The sequence below is a fragment of the Heterodontus francisci genome, unplaced genomic scaffold (genome assembly GCF_036365525.1).
Source record: "Heterodontus francisci isolate sHetFra1 unplaced genomic scaffold, sHetFra1.hap1 HAP1_SCAFFOLD_594, whole genome shotgun sequence".
Classification (NCBI taxonomy): domain Eukaryota; kingdom Metazoa; phylum Chordata; class Chondrichthyes; order Heterodontiformes; family Heterodontidae; genus Heterodontus; species Heterodontus francisci.
The window spans coordinates 359109-382395 of NW_027140509.1; the positions used below are offsets into that span (position 1 = coordinate 359109).

Below are 23287 nucleotides of genomic sequence, written 5' to 3' on the forward strand. Positions count from 1 at the left end.
TTTTGGTTGAGGGGGGGGGGAGCGTGTGTGGTGATAGTGAGTACTGATCTAGCCCTGGTGTGATCTGATTCTCTACCGTTGGTTTGCAGCCCGGCTTCTCCCGGTCCCTACGAGGAGCACTCGCTCTCACCGATGCCCACAGCCCAGATGGACCAACTCCTGACCCCTCAGTCGTCCGGAAGGTGAGAACGCGTTGGATGTCTGTTTACTGTTAGAGAAACCGTCTGATATCCTTGCTGTAACTCGCAGTCGATTAGTTCGACACTGGATGGTGAGAAGAGTTCATGGAGCACAGCTGCCTACCTCTCTCTTCTGAGTCATGTGGCCGCGGGTTTGAACTCAATAGTCCAGGCTCCTCCTTTCCCCCCGGTGCCAGACCGACAAGAGTGCTGCACTATCGGAGGTACTGTCTTTCGGGTGAGATGTTAAACCCGTCAGTCACTGAGTTTTTTTTTTGAAGCGTGGCCTCTGTTGGAACGTGGGAGACATGGCGGCCAATTTGTGCACAGCAAGCTCCCACGAACCGCGACGTGATAATGACCCGGGAGCGTCGAGCCGAGGGTTATGTGCTCCAGGCTCGGAGAGAGCGACAGCTGACGCGTGCAGCCATCTTGGGGCTGCCCGGGAAGACAGGGAGCTGCGCGAGGGTGGGGGAGTGGTTCATGAAAAACCTGTGTGAACAAAGAACAGCACAGGAACAGGCCATTCGGCCCTCCAAGCCTGCGCCAATCTTGATGCCTGCCTAAACTAAAACCTTCTGCACTTCCGGGGCACGTATCCCTCTATTCCCATCCTATTCATGTATTTGTCAAGATGCCTCTTAAACGTCTCTATCGTACCTGCTTCCACCACCTCCCCTGGCAGCAGGTTCCAGGCACTCACCACCCTCTGTGTAAAGAACTTGCCTCGCACATCCCCCCTAATCTTTGCCCCTCTCACCTTAAACCTATCTCCCCTAGTAACTGACTCTTCCACCCTGGGAAAAAGCTTCTGACTATCCACTCTGTCCATGCCGCTCATAACTTTGTAAACCTCTATCATGTCACCCCTCCACCTCCATCGTTCAGGTGAAAACAATCCAAGTTTATCCAACCTCTCCTCATAGCTAATGCCCTCCAGACCAGGCAACATCCTGGTAAACCTTCTCTGTACCCTCTCCAAAGCCTCCATGTCCTACTGGTAGTGTGGCGACCAGAATTGCACGCAATATTCTAAATGTGGCCTAACTAAGGTTCTGTACAGCTGCAGCATAACCTGCCAATTTTTATACTCTATGCCCCGACCGATGAAGGCAAGCATGCCGTATGCCTTCTTCACTACCTTATCCACCTGCGTTGCCACTTTCAGTGACCTGTGGACGTGTATGCCCAGATCTCTCTGCCTATCAATACTCCTAAGGGTTCTGCCATTTACTGTATACTTCCCACCTGCATTAGACCTTCCAAAATGCATTACCTCACATTTGTCCGGATTAAACTCCATCTGCCATTTCTCCACCCAAATCTCCAACCGATCTATATCCTGCTGTATTCTCTGACAATCCTCATCACTATCCGCAACTCCACCAACCTTTGTGTCGTCCTCAAACTTAATAATCAGACCAGTTACATTTTCCTCCAAATCATTTATATATACTACAAAGAGCAACGGTCCCAGCACTGATCCCTGCGGAACACCACTAGTCACATCCCTCCATTCAGAAAAGCACCCTTCCACTGCTACCCTCTGTCTTCTGTGACAGAGCCAGTTCTGTATCCATCTTGCCAGCTCACCTCTGATCCCGTGTGACTTCACCTTTTGCACCAGTCTGCCATGAGGGACCTTGTCAAAGGCTTTACTGAAGTCCATATAGATAACATCCACTGCCCTTCCTTCATCAATCATCTTTGTCACTTCCTCAAAAAACTCAATCAAATTAGTGAGACACGACCTCCCCTTCACAAAACCATGCTGCCTCTCGCTAATAAGTTTGTTTGTTTCCAAATGGGAGTAAATCCTGTCCCGAAGAATCCTCTCTAATAATTTCCCTACCACTGACGTAAGGCTCACCGGCCTATAATTTCCTGGATTATCCTTGCCACCCTTCTTAAACAAAGGAACAACATTGGCTATTCTCCAGGCCTCTGGGACCTCACCTGTAGCCAATGAGGATGCAAAGATTTCTGTCAAGGCCCCAGCAATTTCTTCCCTTGCCTCCCTCAGTATTCTAGGGTAGATCCCATCAGGCCCTGGGGACTTATCTACCTTAATGCTTTGCAAGACACCCAACACCTCCTCCTTTTTGATAATGAGATGACTGAGACTATCTACATTCCCTTCCCAAGGCTCATCATCCACCAAGTCCTTCTCTTTGGTGAATACTGATGCAAAGTACTCATTTAGTACCTCGCCCATTTCCTCTGGCTCCACACATAGATTCCCATCTCTGTCCTTGAGTGGGCCAACCCTTTCCCTGGTTACCCTCTTGCTCTTTATATATGTATAAAAAGCCTTGGGATTATCCTTAATCCTGTTTGACAATGACTTTTCATGACCCCTTTTAGCCCTCCTGACTCCTTGCTTAAGTTGTGTGCGAGCATTTGCGGAAACCGGGAGAGCGGGCGGAATGGGTGGAGGTGGGAGAGAGGGTGTGCAGGCGTTGCTGTGGATCTTCAGCTGACAGGGTGCATTGCAGGTCAGTGGAATTGATTACAGCCTTCTCACCGACGGGCCTGACACTAACCTGCTTCTCCTTCGCCTTGCAGGCTCACACCACCCGCCTTCACTTTCCCATGTCCCTGCCCACCTGCCGAAGGGCAGCTCCAGCGCCAACGTTCAACCTCCACGCCCAACGTGCACATGTCCAGCACCACAGCACCAGTCAACATGAGTGTCATAGAGGTGAGGGATTCACACGTTACGTGCAGAGACCCAATCAGCTGGAGGCACTGCCCAGCCTCAGACAGCCTTACAACAACCACTCAGGATAGAATATGGGAGCTCCATGACAGCAACTCCCTGTGTTACTGAGTATTGGGGTTTACTGGACAGTGAGACTCTGTGTTACTGAGTATTGGGGTTTACAGGACAGTGAGAGTCTGTGTTACTGAGTATTGGGGTTTACAGGACAGTGAGACTCTGTGTTACTGAGTATGGGTGTTTATAGGACAGTGAGACTCTGTGTTACTGAGTATTGGGGTTTATAGGACAGTGAGACTCTGTGTTACTGAGTACTGGGGTTTATAGGACAGTGAGACTCTGTGTTACTGAGTATTGGGGTTTACAGGACAGTGACACTCTGTGTTGCTGAGTATTGGTGTTTACAGGACAGTGAGACTCTGTGTTACTGAGTATTGGTGTTTATAGGACAGTGAGACTCTGTGTTACTGAGTACTGGGGTTTATAGGACAGTGAGACTCTGTGTTACTGAGTATTGGTGTTTATAGGACAGTGAGACTCTGTGTTACTGAGTACTGGGGTTTATAGGACAGTGAGACTCTGTATTACTGAGTATTGGGGTTTACAGGACAGTGAGACTCTGTGTTACTGAGTATTGGGGTTTATAGGACAGTGAGACTCTGTTACTGAGTATTGGTGTTTACAGGACAGTGAGACTCTGTGTTACTGAGTATTGGGGTTTATAGGACAGTGAGACTCTGTGTTACTGAGTATTGGTGTTTATAGGACAGTGAGACTCTGTGTTACTGAGTATTGGTGTTTATAGGACAGTGAGACTCTGTGTTACTGAGTATTGGGGTTTACAGGACAGTGAGACTCTGTGTTACTGAGTATTGGGGTTTACAGGACAGTGACACTCTGTGTTGCTGAGTATTGGTGTTTACAGGACAGTGAGACTCTGTGTTACTGAGTATTGGTGTTTATAGGACAGTGAGACTCTGTGTTACTGAGTATTGGTGTTTACAGGACAGTGAGACTCTGTGTTACTGAGTATTGGTGTTTACAGGGCAGTGAGACTCTGTTACTGAGTATTGGGGTTTATAGGACAGTGAGACTCTGTGTTACTGAGTATTGGGATTTACAGGACAGTGAGACTCTGTGTTACTGAGTATTGGGATTTACAGGACAGTGAGACTCTGTGTTACTGAGTATTGGGGTTTACAGGACAGTGAGACTCTGTGTTACTGAGTATTGGTGTTTATAGGACAGGGAGACTGTGTGTTACTGCGTATTGGTGTTTATAGGACAGTGAGACTCTGTGTTACTGAGTATTGGGATTTACAGGACAGTGAGACTCTGTGTTACTGAGTATTGGGATTTACAGGACAGTGAGACTCTGTGTTACTGAGTATTGGGGTTTACAGGACAGTGAAACTCTGTGTTATTGAGTATTGGTGTTTATAGGACAGTGAGACTCTGTGTTACTGAGTATTGGGGTTTACAGGACAGTGAAACTCTGTGTTACTGAGTATTGGGGTTTACAGGACAGTGAAACTCTGTGTTACTGAGTATTGGGGTTTACAGGACAGTGAAACTCTGTGTTACTGAGTATTGGGGTTTACAGGACAGTGAAACTCTGTGTTATTGAGTATTGGTGTTTACAGGACAGTGAGACTCTGTGTTACTGAGTATTGGGATTTACAGGACAGTGAGACTCTGTGTTACTGAGTATTGGGATTTACAGGACAGTGAGACTCTGTGTTACTGAGTATTGGGGTTTATAGGACAGTGAGACTCTGTGTTACTGAGTATTGGGATTTACAGGACAGTGAGACTCTGTGTTACTGAGTATTGGGATTTACAGGACAGTGAGACTCTGTGTTACTGAGTATTGGGGTTTATAGGACAGTGAGACTCTGTGTTACTGAGTATTGGTGTTTATAGGACAGTGAGACTCTGGTACTGAGTATTGGTGTTTACAGGACAGTGAGACTCTGTGTTACTGAGTATTGGGGTTTATAGGACAGTGAGACTCTGTGTTACTGAGTATTGGGATTTACAGGACAGTGAGACTCTGTGTTACTGAGTATTGGTGTTTATAGGACAGTGAGACTCTGTTACTGAGTATTGGTGTTTACAGGACAGTGAGACTCTGTGTTACTGAGTATTGGGGTTTATAGGACAGTGAGACTCTGTGTTACTGAGTATTGGTGTTTACAGGACAGTGAGACTCTGTGTTACTGTGTATTGGGGTTTAAAGGACTGTGAGACTCTGTGTTACTGAGTATTGGTGTTTATAGGACAGTGAGACTCTGTGTTACTGAGTATTGGGGTTTACAGGACAGTGAGACTCTGTGTTACTGAGTATTGGTGTTTATAGGACAGTGAGACTCTGTGTTACTGAGTATTGGTGTCCATAGGACAGTGAGACTCTGTGTTACTGAGTATTGGTGTTTACAGGACAGTGAGACTCTGTGTTACTGAGTATGGGTGTTTATAGGACAGTGTGACTCTGTGTTACTGAGTATTGGGGTTTATAGGACAGTGAGACTCTGTGTTACTGAGTACTGGGGTTTATAGGACAGTGAGACTCTGTGTTACTGAGTATTGGGGTTTACAGGACAGTGACACTCTGTGTTGCTGAGTATTGGTGTTTACAGGACAGTGAGACTCTGTGTTACTGAGTATTGGTGTTTATAGGACAGTGAGACTCTGTGTTACTGAGTATTGGTGTTTACAGGACAGTGAGACTCTGTGTTACTGAGTATTGGTGTTTACAGGACAGTGAGACTCTGTGTTACTGAGTATGGGTGTTTATAGGACAGTGTGACTCTGTGTTACTGAGTATTGGGGTTTATAGGACAGTGAGACTCTGTGTTACTGAGTACTGGGGTTTATAGGACAGTGAGACTCTGTGTTACTGAGTATTGGGGTTTACAGGACAGTGACACTCTGTGTTGCTGAGTATTGGTGTTTACAGGACAGTGAGACTCTGTGTTACTGAGTATTGGTGTTTATAGGACAGTGAGACTCTGTGTTACTGAGTATTGGTGTTTACAGGACAGTGAGACTCTGTTACTGAGTATTGGGGTTTATAGGACAGTGAGACTCTGTGTTACTGAGTATTGGGATTTACAGGACAGTGAGACTCTGTGTTACTGAGTATTGGGATTTACAGGACAGTGAGACTCTGTGTTACTGAGTATTGGTGTTTATCGGACAGTGAGACTCTGTGTTACTGAGTATTGGGGTTTACAGGACAGTGAGACTCTGTGTTACTGAGTATTGGTGTTTATAGGACAGGGAGACTGTGTGTTACTGCGTATTGGTGTTTATAGGACAGTGAGACTCTGTGTTACTGAGTATTGGTGTTTATAGGACAGTGAGACTCTGTTACTGAGTATTGGTGTTTACAGGACAGTGAGACTCTGTGTTACTGAGTATTGGGGTTTAGAGGACAGTGAGACTCTGTGTTACTGAGTATTGGTGTTTATAGGACAGTGAGACTCTGTGTTACTGAGTATTGGTGTCTATAGGACAGTGAGACTCTGTGTTACTGAGTATTGGTGTTTACAGGACAGTGAGACTCTGTGTTACTGTGTATTGGGGTTTATAGGACAGTGAGACTCTGTGTTACTGAGTATTGGTGTTTATAGGACAGTGAGACTCTGTGTTACTGAGTATTGGGGTTTACAGGACAGTGAGACTCTGTGTTACTGAGTATTGGTGTTTCTTGGACAGTGAGACTCTGTGTTACTGAGTATTGGTGTCCATAGGACAGTGAGACTCTGTGTTACTGAGTATTGGTGTTTACAGGACAGTGAGACTCTGTGTTACTGAGTATTGGGGTTTATAGGACAGTGAGACTCTGTGTTACTGAGTATTGGTGTTTATAGGACAGTGAGACTCTGTGTTACTGAGTATTGGGGTTTACAGGACAGTGAGACTCTGTGTTACTGAGTATTGGTGTTTATAGGACAGTGAGACTCTGTGTTACTGAGTATTGGGGTTTACAGGACAGTGAGACTCTGTTTTACTGAGTATTGGGGTTTAAAGGACAGTGAGACTCTGTGTTACTGAGTATTGGGGTTTATAGGACAGTGAGACTCTGTGTTACTGAGTATTGGGATTTGCAGGACAGTGAGACTCTGTGTTACTGAGTATTGGGATTTACAGGACAGTGAGACTCTGTGTTACTGAGTATTGGGATTTACAGGACAGTGAGACTCTGTGTTACTGAGTATTGGGATTTACAGGACAGTGAGACTCTGTGTTACTGAGTATTGAGGTTTACAGGACAGTAAGACTCTGTGTTACTGAGTATTGGGATTTACAGGACACTGAGACTCTGTGTTACTGAGTATTGGGATTTACAGGACAGTGAGACTCTGTGTTACTGAGTATTGGGGTTTACAGGACAGTGAGACTCTGTGTTACTGAGTGTTGAGGTTTACAGGACAGTGAGGCTCTGTGTTACTGAGTATTGGGGTTTACAGGACAGTGAGACTCTGTGTTACTGAGTATTGGGGTTTACAGGACAGTGAGACTCTGTGTTACTGAGTGTTGAGGTTTACAGGACAGTGAGGCTCTGTGTTACTGAGTATTGGGATTTACAGGACAGTGAGACTCTGTGTTACTGAGTATTGGTGTTTATAGGACAGTGAGACTCTGTGTTACTGAGTATTGGGATTTACAGGACAGTGAGACTCTGTGTTACTGAGTATTGGGGTTTACAGGACAGTGAGACTCTGTGTTACTGAGTGTTGAGGTTTACAGGACAGTGAGGCTCTGTGTTACTGAGTATTGGGGTTTACAGGACAGTGAGACTCTGTGTTACTGAGTATTGGGATTTACAGGACAGTGAGATTCTGTGTTACTGAGTATTGGTGTTTATCGGACAGTGAGACTCTGTGTTACTGAGTATTGGGGTTTATAGGACAGTGAGACTCTGTGTTACTGAGTATTGGGGTTTACAGGACAGTGAGACTCTGTGTTACTGAGTATTGGTGTTTATAGGACAGTGAGACTCTGTGTTACTGAGTATTGGGATTTACAGGACAGTGAGACTCTGTGTTACTGAGTATTGAGGTTTACAGGACAGTGAGACTCTGTGTTACTGAGTATTGGTGTTTATAGGACAGTGAGATTCTGTGTTACTGAGTATTGGGGTTTACAGGACAGTGAGACTCTGTGTTACTGAGTATTGGTGTTTATAGGACAGTGAGACTCTGTGTTACTGAGTATTGGGATTTACAGGACAGTGAGACTCTGTGTTACTGTGTATTGGGGTTTACAGGACAGTGAGACTCTGTGTTACTGAGTATTGAGGTTAACAGGACAGTGACACTCTGTGTTACTGAGTATTGGGGTTTACAGGACAGTGAGACTCTGTGTTACTGAGTATTGGTGTTTATAGGACAGTGAGACTCTGTGTTACTGAGTATTGGGATTTACAGGACAGTGAGACTCTGTGTTACTGAGTATTGAGGTTTACAGGACAGTGACACTCTGTGTTACTGAGTATTGGTGTTTATAGGACAGTGAGACTCTGTGTTACTGAGTATTGGGGTTTACAGGACAGTGAGACTCTGTGTTACTGAGTATTGGTGTTTATAGGACAGTGAGACTCTGTGTTACTGAGTATTGGGATTTACAGGACAGTGAGACTCTGTGTTACTGAGTATTGAGGTTTACAGGACAGTGAGACTCTGTGTTACTGAGTATTGGGGTTTACAGGACAGTGAGACTCTGTGTTACTGAGTGTTGAGGTTTACAGGACAGTGAGGCTCTGTGTTACTGAGTATTGGGGTTTACAGGACAGTGAGACTCTGTGTTACTGAGTATTGGGATTTACAGGACAGTGAGATTCTGTGTTACTGAGGATTGGTGTTTATCGGACAGTGAGACTCTGTGTTACTGAGTATTGGGGTTTACAGGACAGTGAGACTCTGTGTTACTGAGTATTGGTGTTGACAGGACAGGGAGACTCTGTGTTACTGAGTATTGGTGTTTACAGGACAGTGAGACTCTGTGTTACTGAGTATTGGTGTTTATAGGACAGTGAGACTCTGTGTTCCTGAGTACTGGGGTTTACCGGACAGTGAGACTCTGTTACTGAGTATTGGTGTTTACAGGACAGTGAGACTCTGTTACTGAGTATTGGTGTTTACAGGACAGTGAGACTCTGTTACTGAGTATTGGGGTTAAGAGGACACTGAGACTCTGTGTTACTGAGTATTGGTGTTTACAGGACAGTGAGACTCTGTTACTGAGTATTGGTGTTTATAGGACAGTGAGATTCTGTGTTACTGAGTATTGGGGTTTACAGGACAGTGAGACTCTGTGTTACTGAGTATTGGTGTTTATCGGACAGTGAGACTCTGTGTTACTGAGTATTGGGGTTTATAGGACAGTGAGACTCTGTGTTACTGAGTATTGGGGTTTACAGGACAGTGAGACTCTGTGTTACTGAGTATTGGTGTTTATAGGACAGTGAGACTCTGTGTTACTGAGTATTGGGATTTACAGGACAGTGAGACTCTGTGTTACTGAGTATTGAGGTTTACAGGACAGTGAGACTCTGTGTTACTGAGTATTGGTGTTTATAGGACAGTGAGATTCTGTGTTACTGAGTATTGGGGTTTACAGGACAGTGAGACTCTGTGTTACTGAGTATTGGTGTTTATAGGACAGTGAGACTCTGTGTTACTGAGTATTGGGATTTACAGGACAGTGAGACTCTGTGTTACTGAGTATTGGGGTTTACAGGACAGTGAGACTCTGTGTTACTGAGTATTGAGGTTAACAGGACAGTGACACTCTGTGTTACTGAGTATTGGGGTTTACAGGACAGTGAGACTCTGTGTTACTGAGTATTGGTGTTTATAGGACAGTGAGACTCTGTGTTACTGAGTATTGGGATTTACAGGACAGTGAGACTCTGTGTTACTGAGTATTGAGGTTTACAGGACAGTGACACTCTGTGTTACTGAGTATTGGTGTTTATAGGACAGTGAGACTCTGTGTTACTGAGTATTGGGGTTTACAGGACAGTGAGACTCTGTGTTACTGAGTATTGGTGTTTATAGGACAGTGAGACTCTGTGTTACTGAGTATTGGGATTTACAGGACAGTGAGACTCTGTGTTACTGAGTATTGAGGTTTACAGGACAGTGAGACTCTGTGTTACTGAGTATTGGGGTTTACAGGACAGTGAGACTCTGTGTTACTGAGTGTTGAGGTTTACAGGACAGTGAGGCTCTGTGTTACTGAGTATTGGGGTTTACAGGACAGTGAGACTCTGTGTTACTGAGTATTGGGATTTACAGGACAGTGAGATTCTGTGTTACTGAGGATTGGTGTTTATCGGACAGTGAGACTCTGTGTTACTGAGTATTGGGGTTTACAGGACAGTGAGACTCTGTGTTACTGAGTATTGGTGTTGACAGGACAGGGAGACTCTGTGTTACTGAGTATTGGTGTTTACAGGACAGTGAGACTCTGTGTTACTGAGTATTGGTGTTTATAGGACAGTGAGACTCTGTGTTCCTGAGTACTGGGGTTTACCGGACAGTGAGACTCTGTTACTGAGTATTGGTGTTTACAGGACAGTGAGACTCTGTTACTGAGTATTGGTGTTTACAGGACAGTGAGACTCTGTTACTGAGTATTGGGGTTAAGAGGACACTGAGACTCTGTGTTACTGAGTATTGGTGTTTACAGGACAGTGAGACTCTGTTACTGAGTATTGGTGTTTACAGGACAGTGAGACTCTGTGTTACTGAGGATTGGGATTTACAGGACAGTGAGACTCTGTGTTACTGAGTATTGGGGTTTACAGGACAGTGAGACTCAGTTACTGAGTATTGGTGTTCATAGGACAGTGAGACTCTGTGTTACTGAGTATTGGTGTTTCTAGGACAGTGAGACTCTGTGTTCCTGAGTACTGGGGTTTACCGGACAGTGAGACTCTGTTACTGAGTATTGGTGTTTACAGGACAGTGAGACTCTGTTACTGAGTATTGGTGTTTACAGGACAGTGAGACTCTGTTACTGAGTATTGGGGTTAAGAGGACACTGAGACTCTGTGTTACTGAGTATTGGTGTTTACAGGACAGTGAGACTCTGTTACTGAGTATTGGTGTTTATAGGACAGTGAGATTCTGTGTTACTGAGTATTGGGGTTTACAGGACAGTGAGACTCTGTGTTACTGAGTATTGGTGTTTATCGGACAGTGAGACTCTGTGTTACTGAGTATTGGGGTTTATAGGACAGTGAGACTCTGTGTTACTGAGTATTGGGGTTTACAGGACAGTGAGACTCTGTGTTACTGAGTATTGGTGTTTATAGGACAGTGAGACTCTGTGTTACTGAGTATTGGGATTTACAGGACAGTGAGACTCTGTGTTACTGAGTATTGAGGTTTACAGGACAGTGAGACTCTGTGTTACTGAGTATTGGTGTTTATAGGACAGTGAGATTCTGTGTTACTGAGTATTGGGGTTTACAGGACAGTGAGACTCTGTGTTACTGAGTATTGGTGTTTATAGGACAGTGAGACTCTGTGTTACTGAGTATTGGGATTTACAGGACAGTGAGACTCTGTGTTACTGAGTATTGGGGTTTACAGGACAGTGAGACTCTGTGTTACTGAGTATTGAGGTTAACAGGACAGTGACACTCTGTGTTACTGAGTATTGGGGTTTCTAGGACAGTGAGACTCTGTGTTCCTGAGTACTGGGGTTTACCGGACAGTGAGACTCTGTTACTGAGTATTGGTGTTTACAGGACAGTGAGACTCTGTTACTGAGTATTGGTGTTTACAGGACAGTGAGACTCTGTTACTGAGTATTGGGGTTAAGAGGACACTGAGACTCTGTGTTACTGAGTATTGGTGTTTACAGGACAGTGAGACTCTGTTACTGAGTATTGGTGTTTATAGGACAGTGAGATTCTGTGTTACTGAGTATTGGGGTTTACAGGACAGTGAGACTCTGTGTTACTGAGTATTGGGGTTTATAGGACAGTGAGACTCTGTGTTACTGAGTATTGGGGTTTACAGGACAGTGAGACTCTGTGTTACTGAGTATTGGTGTTTATAGGACAGTGAGACTCTGTGTTACTGAGTATTGGGATTTACAGGACAGTGAGACTCTGTGTTACTGAGTATTGAGGTTTACAGGACAGTGAGACTCTGTGTTACTGAGTATTGGTGTTTATAGGACAGTGAGATTCTGTGTTACTGAGTATTGGGGTTTACAGGACAGTGAGACTCTGTGTTACTGAGTATTGGTGTTTATAGGACAGTGAGACTCTGTGTTACTGAGTATTGGGATTTACAGGACAGTGAGACTCTGTGTTACTGAGTATTGGGGTTTACAGGACAGTGAGACTCTGTGTTACTGAGTATTGAGGTTAACAGGACAGTGACACTCTGTGTTACTGAGTATTGGGGTTTACAGGACAGTGAGACTCTGTGTTACTGAGTATTGGTGTTTATAGGACAGTGAGACTCTGTGTTACTGAGTATTGGGATTTACAGGACAGTGAGACTCTGTGTTACTGAGTATTGAGGTTTACAGGACAGTGACACTCTGTGTTACTGAGTATTGGTGTTTATAGGACAGTGAGACTCTGTGTTACTGAGTATTGGGGTTTACAGGACAGTGAGACTCTGTGTTACTGAGTATTGGTGTTTATAGGACAGTGAGACTCTGTGTTACTGAGTATTGGGATTTACAGGACAGTGAGACTCTGTGTTACTGAGTATTGAGGTTTACAGGACAGTGAGACTCTGTGTTACTGAGTATTGGGGTTTACAGGACAGTGAGACTCTGTGTTACTGAGTGTTGAGGTTTACAGGACAGTGAGGCTCTGTGTTACTGAGTATTGGGGTTTACAGGACAGTGAGACTCTGTGTTACTGAGTATTGGGATTTACAGGACAGTGAGATTCTGTGTTACTGAGGATTGGTGTTTATCGGACAGTGAGACTCTGTGTTACTGAGTATTGGGGTTTACAGGACAGTGAGACTCTGTGTTACTGAGTATTGGTGTTGACAGGACAGGGAGACTCTGTGTTACTGAGTATTGGTGTTTACAGGACAGTGAGACTCTGTGTTACTGAGTATTGGTGTTTATAGGACAGTGAGACTCTGTGTTCCTGAGTACTGGGGTTTACCGGACAGTGAGACTCTGTTACTGAGTATTGGTGTTTACAGGACAGTGAGACTCTGTTACTGAGTATTGGTGTTTACAGGACAGTGAGACTCTGTTACTGAGTATTGGGGTTAAGAGGACACTGAGACTCTGTGTTACTGAGTATTGGTGTTTACAGGACAGTGAGACTCTGTTACTGAGTATTGGTGTTTACAGGACAGTGAGACTCTGTGTTACTGAGGATTGGGATTTACAGGACAGTGAGACTCTGTGTTACTGAGTATTGGGGTTTACAGGACAGTGAGACTCAGTTACTGAGTATTGGTGTTCATAGGACAGTGAGACTCTGTGTTACTGAGTATTGGTGTTTCTAGGACAGTGAGACTCTGTGTTACTGAGTATTGGTGTTTACAGGACAGTGAGACTCTGTGTTACTGAGTATTGGGGTTTATAGGACAGTGAGACTCTGTGTTACTGAGTATTGGTGTTTCTAGGACAGTGAGACTCTGTGTTACTGAGTATGGGTGTTTATAGGACAGTGAGACTCTGTGTTACTGAGTATTGGTGTTTATAGGACAGTGAGACTCTGTGTTACTGAGTATTGGTGTTTACAGGACAGTGAGACTCTGTGTTACTGAGTATTGGGGTTTATAGGACAGTGAGACTCTGTGTTACTGAGTATTGGGGTTTACCGGACAGTGAGACTCTGTGTTATTGAGTATTGGTGTTTATAGGACAGTGAGACTCTGTGTTACTGAGTATTGGGGTTTACCGGACAGTGAGACTCTGTGTTACTGAGTATTGGTGTTTACAGGACAGTGAGACTCTGTGTTATTGAGTATTGGTGTTTATAGGACAGTAAGACTCTGTTACTGAGTATTGGTGTTTACAGGACAGTGAGACTCTGTGTTACTGAGTATTGGTGTTTACAGGACAGTGAGACTCTGTGTTACTGAGTATTGGAGTTTATAGGACAGTGAGACTCTGTGTTACTGAGTATTGGGGTTTACAGGACAGTGAGACTCTGTGTTACTGAGTATTGGTGTTTATAGGACAGTGAGACTCTGTGTTACTGAGTATTGGTGTTTGTAGGACAGTGAGACTCTGTGTTACTGAGTATTGGTGTTTATAGGACAGTGAGACTCTGTGTTACTGAGTATTGGTGTTTACAGGACAGTGAGACTCTGTGTTACTGAGTATTGGAGTTTATAGGACAGTGAGACTCTGTGTTACTGAGTATTGGGGTTTACAGGACAGTGAGACTCTGTGTTACTGAGTATTGGTGTTTATAGGACAGTGAGACTCTGTGTTACTGAGTATTGGTGTTTGTAGGACAGTGAGACTCTGTGTTACTGAGTATTGGTGTTTGTAGGACAGTGAGACTCTGTGTTACTGAGTATTGGGGTTTATAGGACAGTGAGACTCTGTGTTACTGAGTATTGGGGTTTACAGGACAGTAAGACTCTGTTACTGAGTATTGGTGTTTACAGGACAGTGAGACTCTGTGTTACTGAGTATTGGAGTTTATAGGACAGTGAGACTCTGTGTTACTGAGTATTGGAGTTTATAGGACAGTGAGACTCTGTGTTACTGAGTATTGGGGTTTACAGGACAGTGAGACTCTGTGTTACTGAGTATTGGGGTTTACAGGACAGTGAGACTCTGTGTTACTGAGTATTGGTGTTTATAGGACAGTGAGACTCTGTGTTACTGAGTATTGGTGTTTGTAGGACAGTGAGACTCTGTGTTACTGAGTTATTGGTGTTTATAGGACAGTGAGACTCTGTGTTACTGAGTATTGGGGTTTACAGGACAGTGAGACTCTGTGTTACTGAGTATTGGTGTTTATCGGACAGTGAGACTGTGTTACTGAGTATTGGGGTTTATAGGACAGTGAGACTCTGTGTTACTGAGTATTGGTGTTTATAGGACAGTGAGACTCTGTGTTACTGAGTATTGTGGTTTGCAGGACAGTGAGACTCTGTGTTACTGAGTATTGGTGTTTATAGGACAGTGAGACTCTGTGTTACTGAGTATTGGGGTTTACAGGACAGTGAGACTCTGTGTTACTGAGTATTGGTGTTTATAGGACAGTGAGATCTGTGTTACTGAGTATTGGTGTTTGCAGGACAGTGAGACTCTGTGTTACTGAGTATTGTGGTTTACAGGACAGTGAGACTCTGTGTTACTGAGTATTGGGTTTTACAGGACAGTGAGACTCTGTGTTACTGAGTATTGGGGTTTACAGGACAGTGAGACTCTGTTACTGAGTATTGGGTTTTGCAGGACAGTGAGACTCTGTGTTACTGAGTATTGGGGTTTACAGGACAGTGAGACTCTGTTACTGAGTATTGGGGTTTCAAGGACACTGAGACTCTGCGTTACTGAGTATTGGGTTTTACAGGACAGTGAATCTCTGTTACTGAGTATTGGGGTTTCAAGGACAGTGAGACTCTGTGTTACTGAGTATTGGTGTTTATAGGACAGTGAGACTCTGTGTTACTGAGTATTGGTGTTTATAGGACAGTGAGACTCTGTGTTACTGAGGATTGGTGTTTATAGGACAGTGAGACTCTGTGTTACTGAGTATTGGTGTTTACAGGACAGTGAGACTCTGTGTTACTGAGTATTGGGGTTTATAGGACAGTGAGACTCTGTGTTACTGAGTATTGGGGTTTACAGGACAGTGAGATTCTGTGTTACTGAGTATTGGGGGTTATAGGACAGTGAGACTCTGTGTTACTGAGTATTGGGGTTTACAGGACAGTGAGACTCTGTGTTACTGAGTATTGGGGGTTATAGGACAGTGAGACTCTGTGTTACTGAGTATTGGTGTTTATAGGACAGTGAGACTCTGTGTTACTGAGTATTGGGGTTTATAGGACAGTGAGACTCTGTGTTACTGAGTATTGGTGTTTATCGGACAGTGAGACTCTGTGTTACTGAGTATTGGGGTTTACAGGACAGTGAGATTCTGTGTTACTGAGTATTGGGGTTTATCGGACAGTGAGACTCTGTGTTACTGAGTATTGGGGTTTATAGGACAGTGAGACTCTGTGTTACTGAGTATTGGTTTTTAGAGGACAGTGAGACTCTGTGTTACTGAGTATTGGGGTTTACAGGACAGTGAGATTCTGTGTTACTGAGTATTGGGGTTTACAGGACAGTGAGATTCTGTGTTACTGAGTATTGGGGTTTACAGGACAGTGAGATTCTGTGTTACTGAGTATTGGGGTTTACAGGACAGTGAGATTCTGTGTTACTGAGTATTGGGGGTTATAGGACAGTGAGACTCTGTGTTACTGAGTATTGGGGTTTACAGGACAGTGAGATTCTGTGTTACTGAGTATTGGGGGTTATAGGACAGTGAGACTCTGTGTTACTGAGTATTGGGGTTTATAGGACAGTGAGACTCTGTTACTGAGTATTGGTGTTTATAGGACAGTGAGACTCTGTGTTACTGAGTATTGGTGTTTATAGGACAGTGAGACTCTGTGTTACTGAGTATTGGTGTTTATAGGACAGTGAGACTCTGTGTTACTGAGTATTGGTTTTTATAGGACAGTGAGACTCTGTTACTGAGTATTGGTGTTTATAGGACAGTGAGACTCTGTGTTACTGAGTATTGGTGTTTATAGGACAGTGAGACTCTGTTACTGAGTATTGGTGTTTATAGGACAGTGAGACTCTGTGTTACTGAGTATTGGGGTTTATAGGACAGTGAGACTCTGTGTTACTGAGTATTGGTTTTTAGAGGACAGTGAGACTCTGTTACTGAGTATTGGTGTTTATAGGACAGTGAGACTCTGTGTTACTGAGTATTGGTGTTTATAGGACAGTGAGGTTCTGTGTTACTGAGTATTGGGGTTTATAGGACAGTGAGACTCTGTGTGACTGAGTATTGGTTTTTAGAGGACAGTGAGACGCTGTTACTGAGTATTGGGGTTTATAGGACAGTGAGACTCTGTGTTACTGAGTATTGGTGTTTAGAGGACAGTGAGACTCTGTGTTACTGAGTAATGGTGTTTATAGGACAGTGAGACTCTGTGTTACTGAGTATTGGTGTTTATAGGACAGTGAGACTCTGTGTTACTGAGTATTGGGGTTTATAGGACAGTGAGACTCTGTGTTACTGAGTATTGGTGTTTATAGGACAGTGAGACTCTGTGTTACTGAGTATTGGTGTTTATAGGACAGTGAGGTTCTGTGTTACTGAGTATTGGGGTTTATAGGACAGTGAGACTCTGTGTTACTGAGTATTGGTGTTTATAGGACAGTGAGACTCTGTGTTACTGAGTATTGGTGTTTATAGGACAGTGAGGTTCTGTGTTACTGAGTATTGGGGTTTATAGGACAGTGAGACTCTGTGTGACTGAGTATTGGTTTTTAGAGGACAGTGAGACGCTGTTACTGAGTATTGGGGTTTATAGGACAGTGAGACTCTGTGTTACTGAGTATTGGTGTTTAGAGGACAGTGAGACTCTGTGTTACTGAGTAATGGTGTTTATAGGACAGTGAGACTCTGTGTTACTGAGTATTGGTGTTTATAGGACAGTGAGACTCTGTGTTACTGAGTATTGGGGTTTATAGGACAGTGAGACTCTGTGTTACTGAGTATTGGTGTTTATAGGACAGTGAGACTCTGTGTTACTGAGTATTGGTGTTTATAGGACAGTGAGACTCTGTGTTACTGAGTATTGGTGTTTATAGGACAGTGAGGTTCTGTGTTACTGAGTATTGGGGTTTATAGGACAGTGAGACTCTGTGTGACTGAGTATTGGTTTTTAGAGGACAGTGAGACGCTGTTACTGAGTATTGGGGTTTATAGGACAGTGAGACTCTGTGTTACTGAGTATTGGTGTTTATAGGACAGTGAGGTTCTGTGTTACTGAGTATTGGGGTTTATAGGACAGTGAGACTCTGTGTGACTGAGTATTGGTTTTTAGAGGACAGTGAGACGCTGTTACTGAGTATTGGTGTTTATAGGACAGTGAGACTCTGTGTTACTGAGTATTGGTGTTTATAGGACAGTGAGGTTCTGTGTTACTGAGTATTGGGGTTTATAGGACAGTGAGACTCTGTGTGACTGAGTATTGGTTTTTAGAGGACAGTGAGACGCTGTTACTGAGTATTGGGGTTTATAGGACAGTGAGACTCTGTGTTACTGAGTATTGGTGTTTAGAGGACAGTGAGACTCTGTGTTACTGAGTAATGGTGTTTATAGGACAGTGAGACTCTGTGTTACTGAGTATTGGTGTTTATAGGACAGTGAGACTCTGTGTTACTGAGTATTGGGGTTTATAGGACAGTGAGACTCTGTGTTACTGAGTATTGGTGTTTACAGGACAGTGAGACTCTGTGTTACTGAGTATTGGTGTTTATAGGACAGTGAGACTCTGTTACTGAGTATTGGTGTTTATAGGACAGTGAGACTCTGTGTTACTGAGTATTGGGGTTTACTGGACAGTGAGACTCTGTGTTACTGAGTATTGGGATTTACAGGACAGTGAGACTCTGTGTTACTGAGTATTGGGGTTTATAGGACAGTGAGACTCTGTGTTACTGAGTATTCATGTTTAGAGGACAGTGAGACTCTGTGTTACTGAGTATTGGTGTTTATAGGACAGTGAGACTCTGTGTTACTGAGTATTGGTGTTTATAGGACAGTGAGACTCTGTTACTGAGTATTGGGGTTTATAGGACAGTGAGACTCTGTGTTACTGAGTATTGGTGTTTACAGGACAGTGAGACTCTGTGTTACTGAGTATTGGTGTTTATAGGACAGTGAGACTCTGTGTTACTGAGTATTGGTGTTTATAGGACAGTGAGACTCTGTGTTACTGAGTATTGGTGTTTATAGGACAGTGAGACTCTGTGTTACTGAGTATTGGGGTTTACTGGACAGTGAGACTCTGTGTTACTGAGTATTGGTGTTTATAGGACAGTGAGACTCTGTGTTACTGAGTATTGGGGTTTATAGGACAGTGAGACTCTGTGTTACTGAGTATTGGTGTTTATAGGACAGTGAGACTCTGTGTTACTGAGTATTGGTGTTTATAGGACAGTGAGACTCTGTGTTACTGAGTATTGGTGTTTATAGGACAGTGAGACTCTGTGTTACTGAGTATTGGGGTTTATAGGACAGTGAGACTCTGTGTTACTGAGTATTGGTGTTTATAGGACAGTGAGACTCTGTGTTACTGAGTATTGGTGTTTATCGGACAGTGAGACTCTGTGTTACTGAGTATTGGTGTTTTCAGGACAGTGAGACTCTGTGTTACTGAGTATTGGTGTTTATCGGACAGTGAGACTCTGTGTTACTGAGTATTGGGGTTTTCAGGACAGTGAGACTCTGTGTTACTTAGTATTGGGGTTTATAGGACAGTGACACTCTGTGTTACTGAGTATTGGTGTTTATAGGACAGTGAGACTCTGTGTTACTGAGTATTGGTGTTTACAGGACAGTGAGACTCTGTTACTGAGTATTGGTGTTTATCGGACAGTGAGACTCTGTGTTACTGAGTATTGGGGTTTATAGGACAGTGACACTCTGTGTTACTGAGTATTGGTGTTTTCAGGACAGTGAGACTCTGTGTTACTGAGTATTGGTGTTTATCGGACAGTGAGACTCTCTGTTACTGAGTATTGGTGTTTATAGGACAGTGAGACTCTGTGTTACTGAGTATTGGTGTTTACAGGACAGTGAGACTCTCTGTTACTGAGTATTGGTGTTTATAGGACAGTGAGACTCTGTGTTACTTAGTATTGGTGTTTATAGGACAGTGACACTCTGTGTTACTGAGTATTGGTGTTTATAGGACAGTGAGACTCTGTGTTACTTAGTATTGGTGTTTATAGGACAGTGAGACTCTGTGTTACTGAGTATTGGTGTTCACAGGACAGTGAGACTCTGTGTTACTGAGTATTGGTGTTTATAGGACAGTGAGACTCTGTGTTACTGAGTATTGGTGTTTACAGGACAGTGAGACTCTGTGTTACTTAGTATTGGTGTTTATAGGACAGTGAGACTCTGTGTTACTGAGTATTGGTGTTTACAGGACAGTGAGACTCTGTGTTACTGAGTATTGGTGTTTATAGGACAGTGAGACTCTGTGTTACTTAGTATTGGTGTTTATAGGACAGTGACACTCTGTGTTACTGAGTATTGGTGTTTATAGGACAGTGAGACTCTGTGTTACTTAGTATTGGTGTTTATAGGACAGTGAGACTCTGTGTTACTGAGTATTGGTGTTCACAGGACAGTGAGACTCTGTGTTACTGAGTATTGGTGTTTATAGGACAGTGAGACTCTGTGTTACTGAGTATTGGTGTTTACAGGACAGTGAGACTCTGTGTTACTTAGTATTGGTGTTTATAGGACAGTGAGACTCTGTGTTACTGAGTATTGGTGTTTACAGGACAGTGAGACTCTGTGTTACTGAGTATTGGTGTTTACAGGACAGTGAGACTCTGTGTTACTGAGTATTGGTGTTTACAGGACAGTGAGACTCTGTGTTACTGAGTATTGGTGTTTACAGGACAGTGAGACTCTGTGTTACTGAGTATTGGTGTTTATAGGACAGTGAGACTCTGTGTTACTGAGTATTGGTGTTCACAGGACAGTGACACTCTGTGTTACTGAGTATTGGTGTTTATAGGACAGTGAGACTCTGTGTTACTGAGTATTGGTGTTTACAGGACAGTGAGACTCTGTGTTACTGAGTATTGGTGTTTATAGGACAGTGAGACTCTGTGTTACTGAGTATTGGTGTTTACAGGACAGTGAGACTCTGTGTTACTGAGTATTGGTGTTTACAGGACAGTGAGACTCTGTGTTACTGAGTATTGGTGTTTACAGGACAGTGAGACTCTGTGTTACTGAGTATTGGTGTTTACAGGACAGTGAGACTCTGTGTTACTGAGTATTGGTGTTTATAGGACAGTGAGACTCTGTGTTACTGAGTATTGGTGTTTACAGGACAGTGAGACTCTGTGTTACTGAGTATTGGTGTTTATAGGACAGTGAGACTCTGTGTTACTGAGTATTGGTGTTTACAGGACAGTGAGACTCTGTGTTACTGAGTATTGGTGTTTATAGGACAGTGACACTCTGTGTTACTGAGTATTGGTGTTTATAGGACAGTGAGACTCTGTGTTACTGAGTATTGGTGTTTACAGGACAGTGAGACTCTGTGTTACTTCGTATTGGTGTTTATAGGACAGTGACACTCTGTGTTACTGAGTATTGGTGTTTATAGGACAGTGAGACTCTGTGTTACTGAGTATTGGTGTTTATAGGACAGTGAGACTCTGTGTTACTGAGTATTGGTGTTTACAGGACAGTGAGACTCTGTGTTACTGAGTATTGGTGTTTATAGGACAGTGAGACTCTGTGTTCCTGAGTATTGGTGTTTATAGGACAGTGAGACTCTGTGTTACTGAGTATTGGGGTTTATAGGACAGTGAGACTCTGTGTTACTTAGTATTGGTGTTTATAGGACAGTGACACTCTGTGTTACTGAGTATTGGTGTTTATAGGACAGTGAGACTCTGTGTTACTGAGTTTTGGTGTTTACAGGACAGTGAGACTCTGTGTTACTGAGTATTGGTGTTTATAGGACAGTGAGACTCTGTGTTACTTAGTATTGGTGTTTATAGGACAGTGACACTCTGTGTTACTGAGTATTGGTGTTTATAGGACAGTGAGACTCTGTGTTACTGAGTATTGGTGTTTACAGGACAGTGAGACTCTGTGTTACTGAGTATTGGTGTTTACAGGACAGTGAGACTCTGTGTGACTGAGTATTGGTGTTTATAGGACAGTGACACTCTGTGTTACTGAGTATTGGTGTTTATAGGACAGTGAGACTCTGTGTTACTTAGTATTGGTGTTTATAGGACAGTGACACTCTGTGTTACTGAGTATTGGTGTTTATAGGACAGTGAGACTCTGTGTTACTGAGTATTGGTGTTTATAGGACAGTGAGACTCTGTGTTACTGAGTATTGGTGTTTATAGGACAGTGAGACTCTGTGTTACTGAGTATTGGTGTTTATCGGACAGTGAGACTCTGTGTTACTGAGTATTGGTGTTTATAGGACAGTGAGACTCTGTGTTACTGAGTATTGGTGTTTATCGGACAGTGAGACTCTGTGTTACTGAGTATTGGGGTTTATAGGACAGTGAGACTCTGTGTTACTGAGTATTGGTGTTAATAGGACAGTGAGACACTGTGTTACTGAGTATTGGTGTTTACAGGACAGTGAGACTCTGTGTTACTGAGTATTGGTGTTTATCGGACAGTGAGACTCTGTGTTACTGAGTATTGGTGTTTATAGGACAGTGAGACTCTGTGTTACTGAGTATTGGTGTTTATCGGACAGTGAGACTCTGTGTTACTGAGTATTGGGGTTTATAGGACAGTGAGACTCTGTGTTACTGAGTATTGGTGTTAATAGGACAGTGAGACACTGTGTTACTGAGTATTGGTGTTTACAGGACAGTGAGACTCTGTGTTACTGAGTATTGGTGTTTACAGGACAGTGAGACTCTGTGTTACTTAGTATTGGTGTTTATAGGACAGTGACACTCTGTGTTACTGAGTATTGGTGTTTTCAGGACAGTGAGACTCTGTGTTACTGAGTATTGGTGTTTACAGGACAGTGAGACTCTGTGTTACTGAGTATTGGTGTTTATAGGACAGTGACACTCTGTGTTACTGAGTATTGGTGTTTTCAGGACAGTGAGACTCTGTGTTACTGAGTATTGGTGTTTATAGGACAGTGACACTCTGTGTTACTGAGTATTGGTGTTTTCAGGACAGTGAGACTCTGTGTTACTGAGTATTGGGATTTACAGGACAGTGAGACTCTGTGTTACTGAGTATTGGTGTTAATAGGACAGTGAGACACTGTGTTACTGAGTATTGGGGTTTATAGGACAGTGAGACTCTGTGTTACTGAGTATTGGTGTTAATAGGACAGTGAGACACTGTGTTACTGAGTATTGGTGTTTACAGGACAGTGAGTCTCTGTGTTACTGAGTTTTGGTGTTTACTGCACAGTGAGACTCTGTGTTACTTAGTATTGGTGTTTATAGGACAGTGACACTCTGTGTTACTGAGTATTGGTGTTTATAGGACAGTGAGACTCTGTGTTACTGAGTATTGGTGTTTATAGGACAGTGAGACTCTGTGTTACTGAGTATTGGTGTTTATAGGACAGTGAGACTCTGTGTTACTGAGTATTGGTGT

At 43.4% G+C, this 23287-nt stretch overlaps 1 protein-coding gene across 4 annotated transcripts in view; it reads left to right on the top strand.

Annotated features, from left to right (window-relative positions):
- Positions 1-23287, top strand: part of LOC137360028 (RAF proto-oncogene serine/threonine-protein kinase-like) — a 197589-nt gene that overhangs the window by 99624 nt on the left and 74678 nt on the right. For all 4 annotated transcript variants that reach the window (XM_068025608.1, XM_068025607.1, XM_068025610.1 and 1 more), the window contains 2 exons: positions 90-182; positions 2745-2880. In XM_068025608.1, coding sequence (XP_067881709.1) covers positions 90-182; positions 2745-2880 — 229 coding nt within the window. The remainder of the gene's footprint in view (positions 1-89; positions 183-2744; positions 2881-23287) is intronic.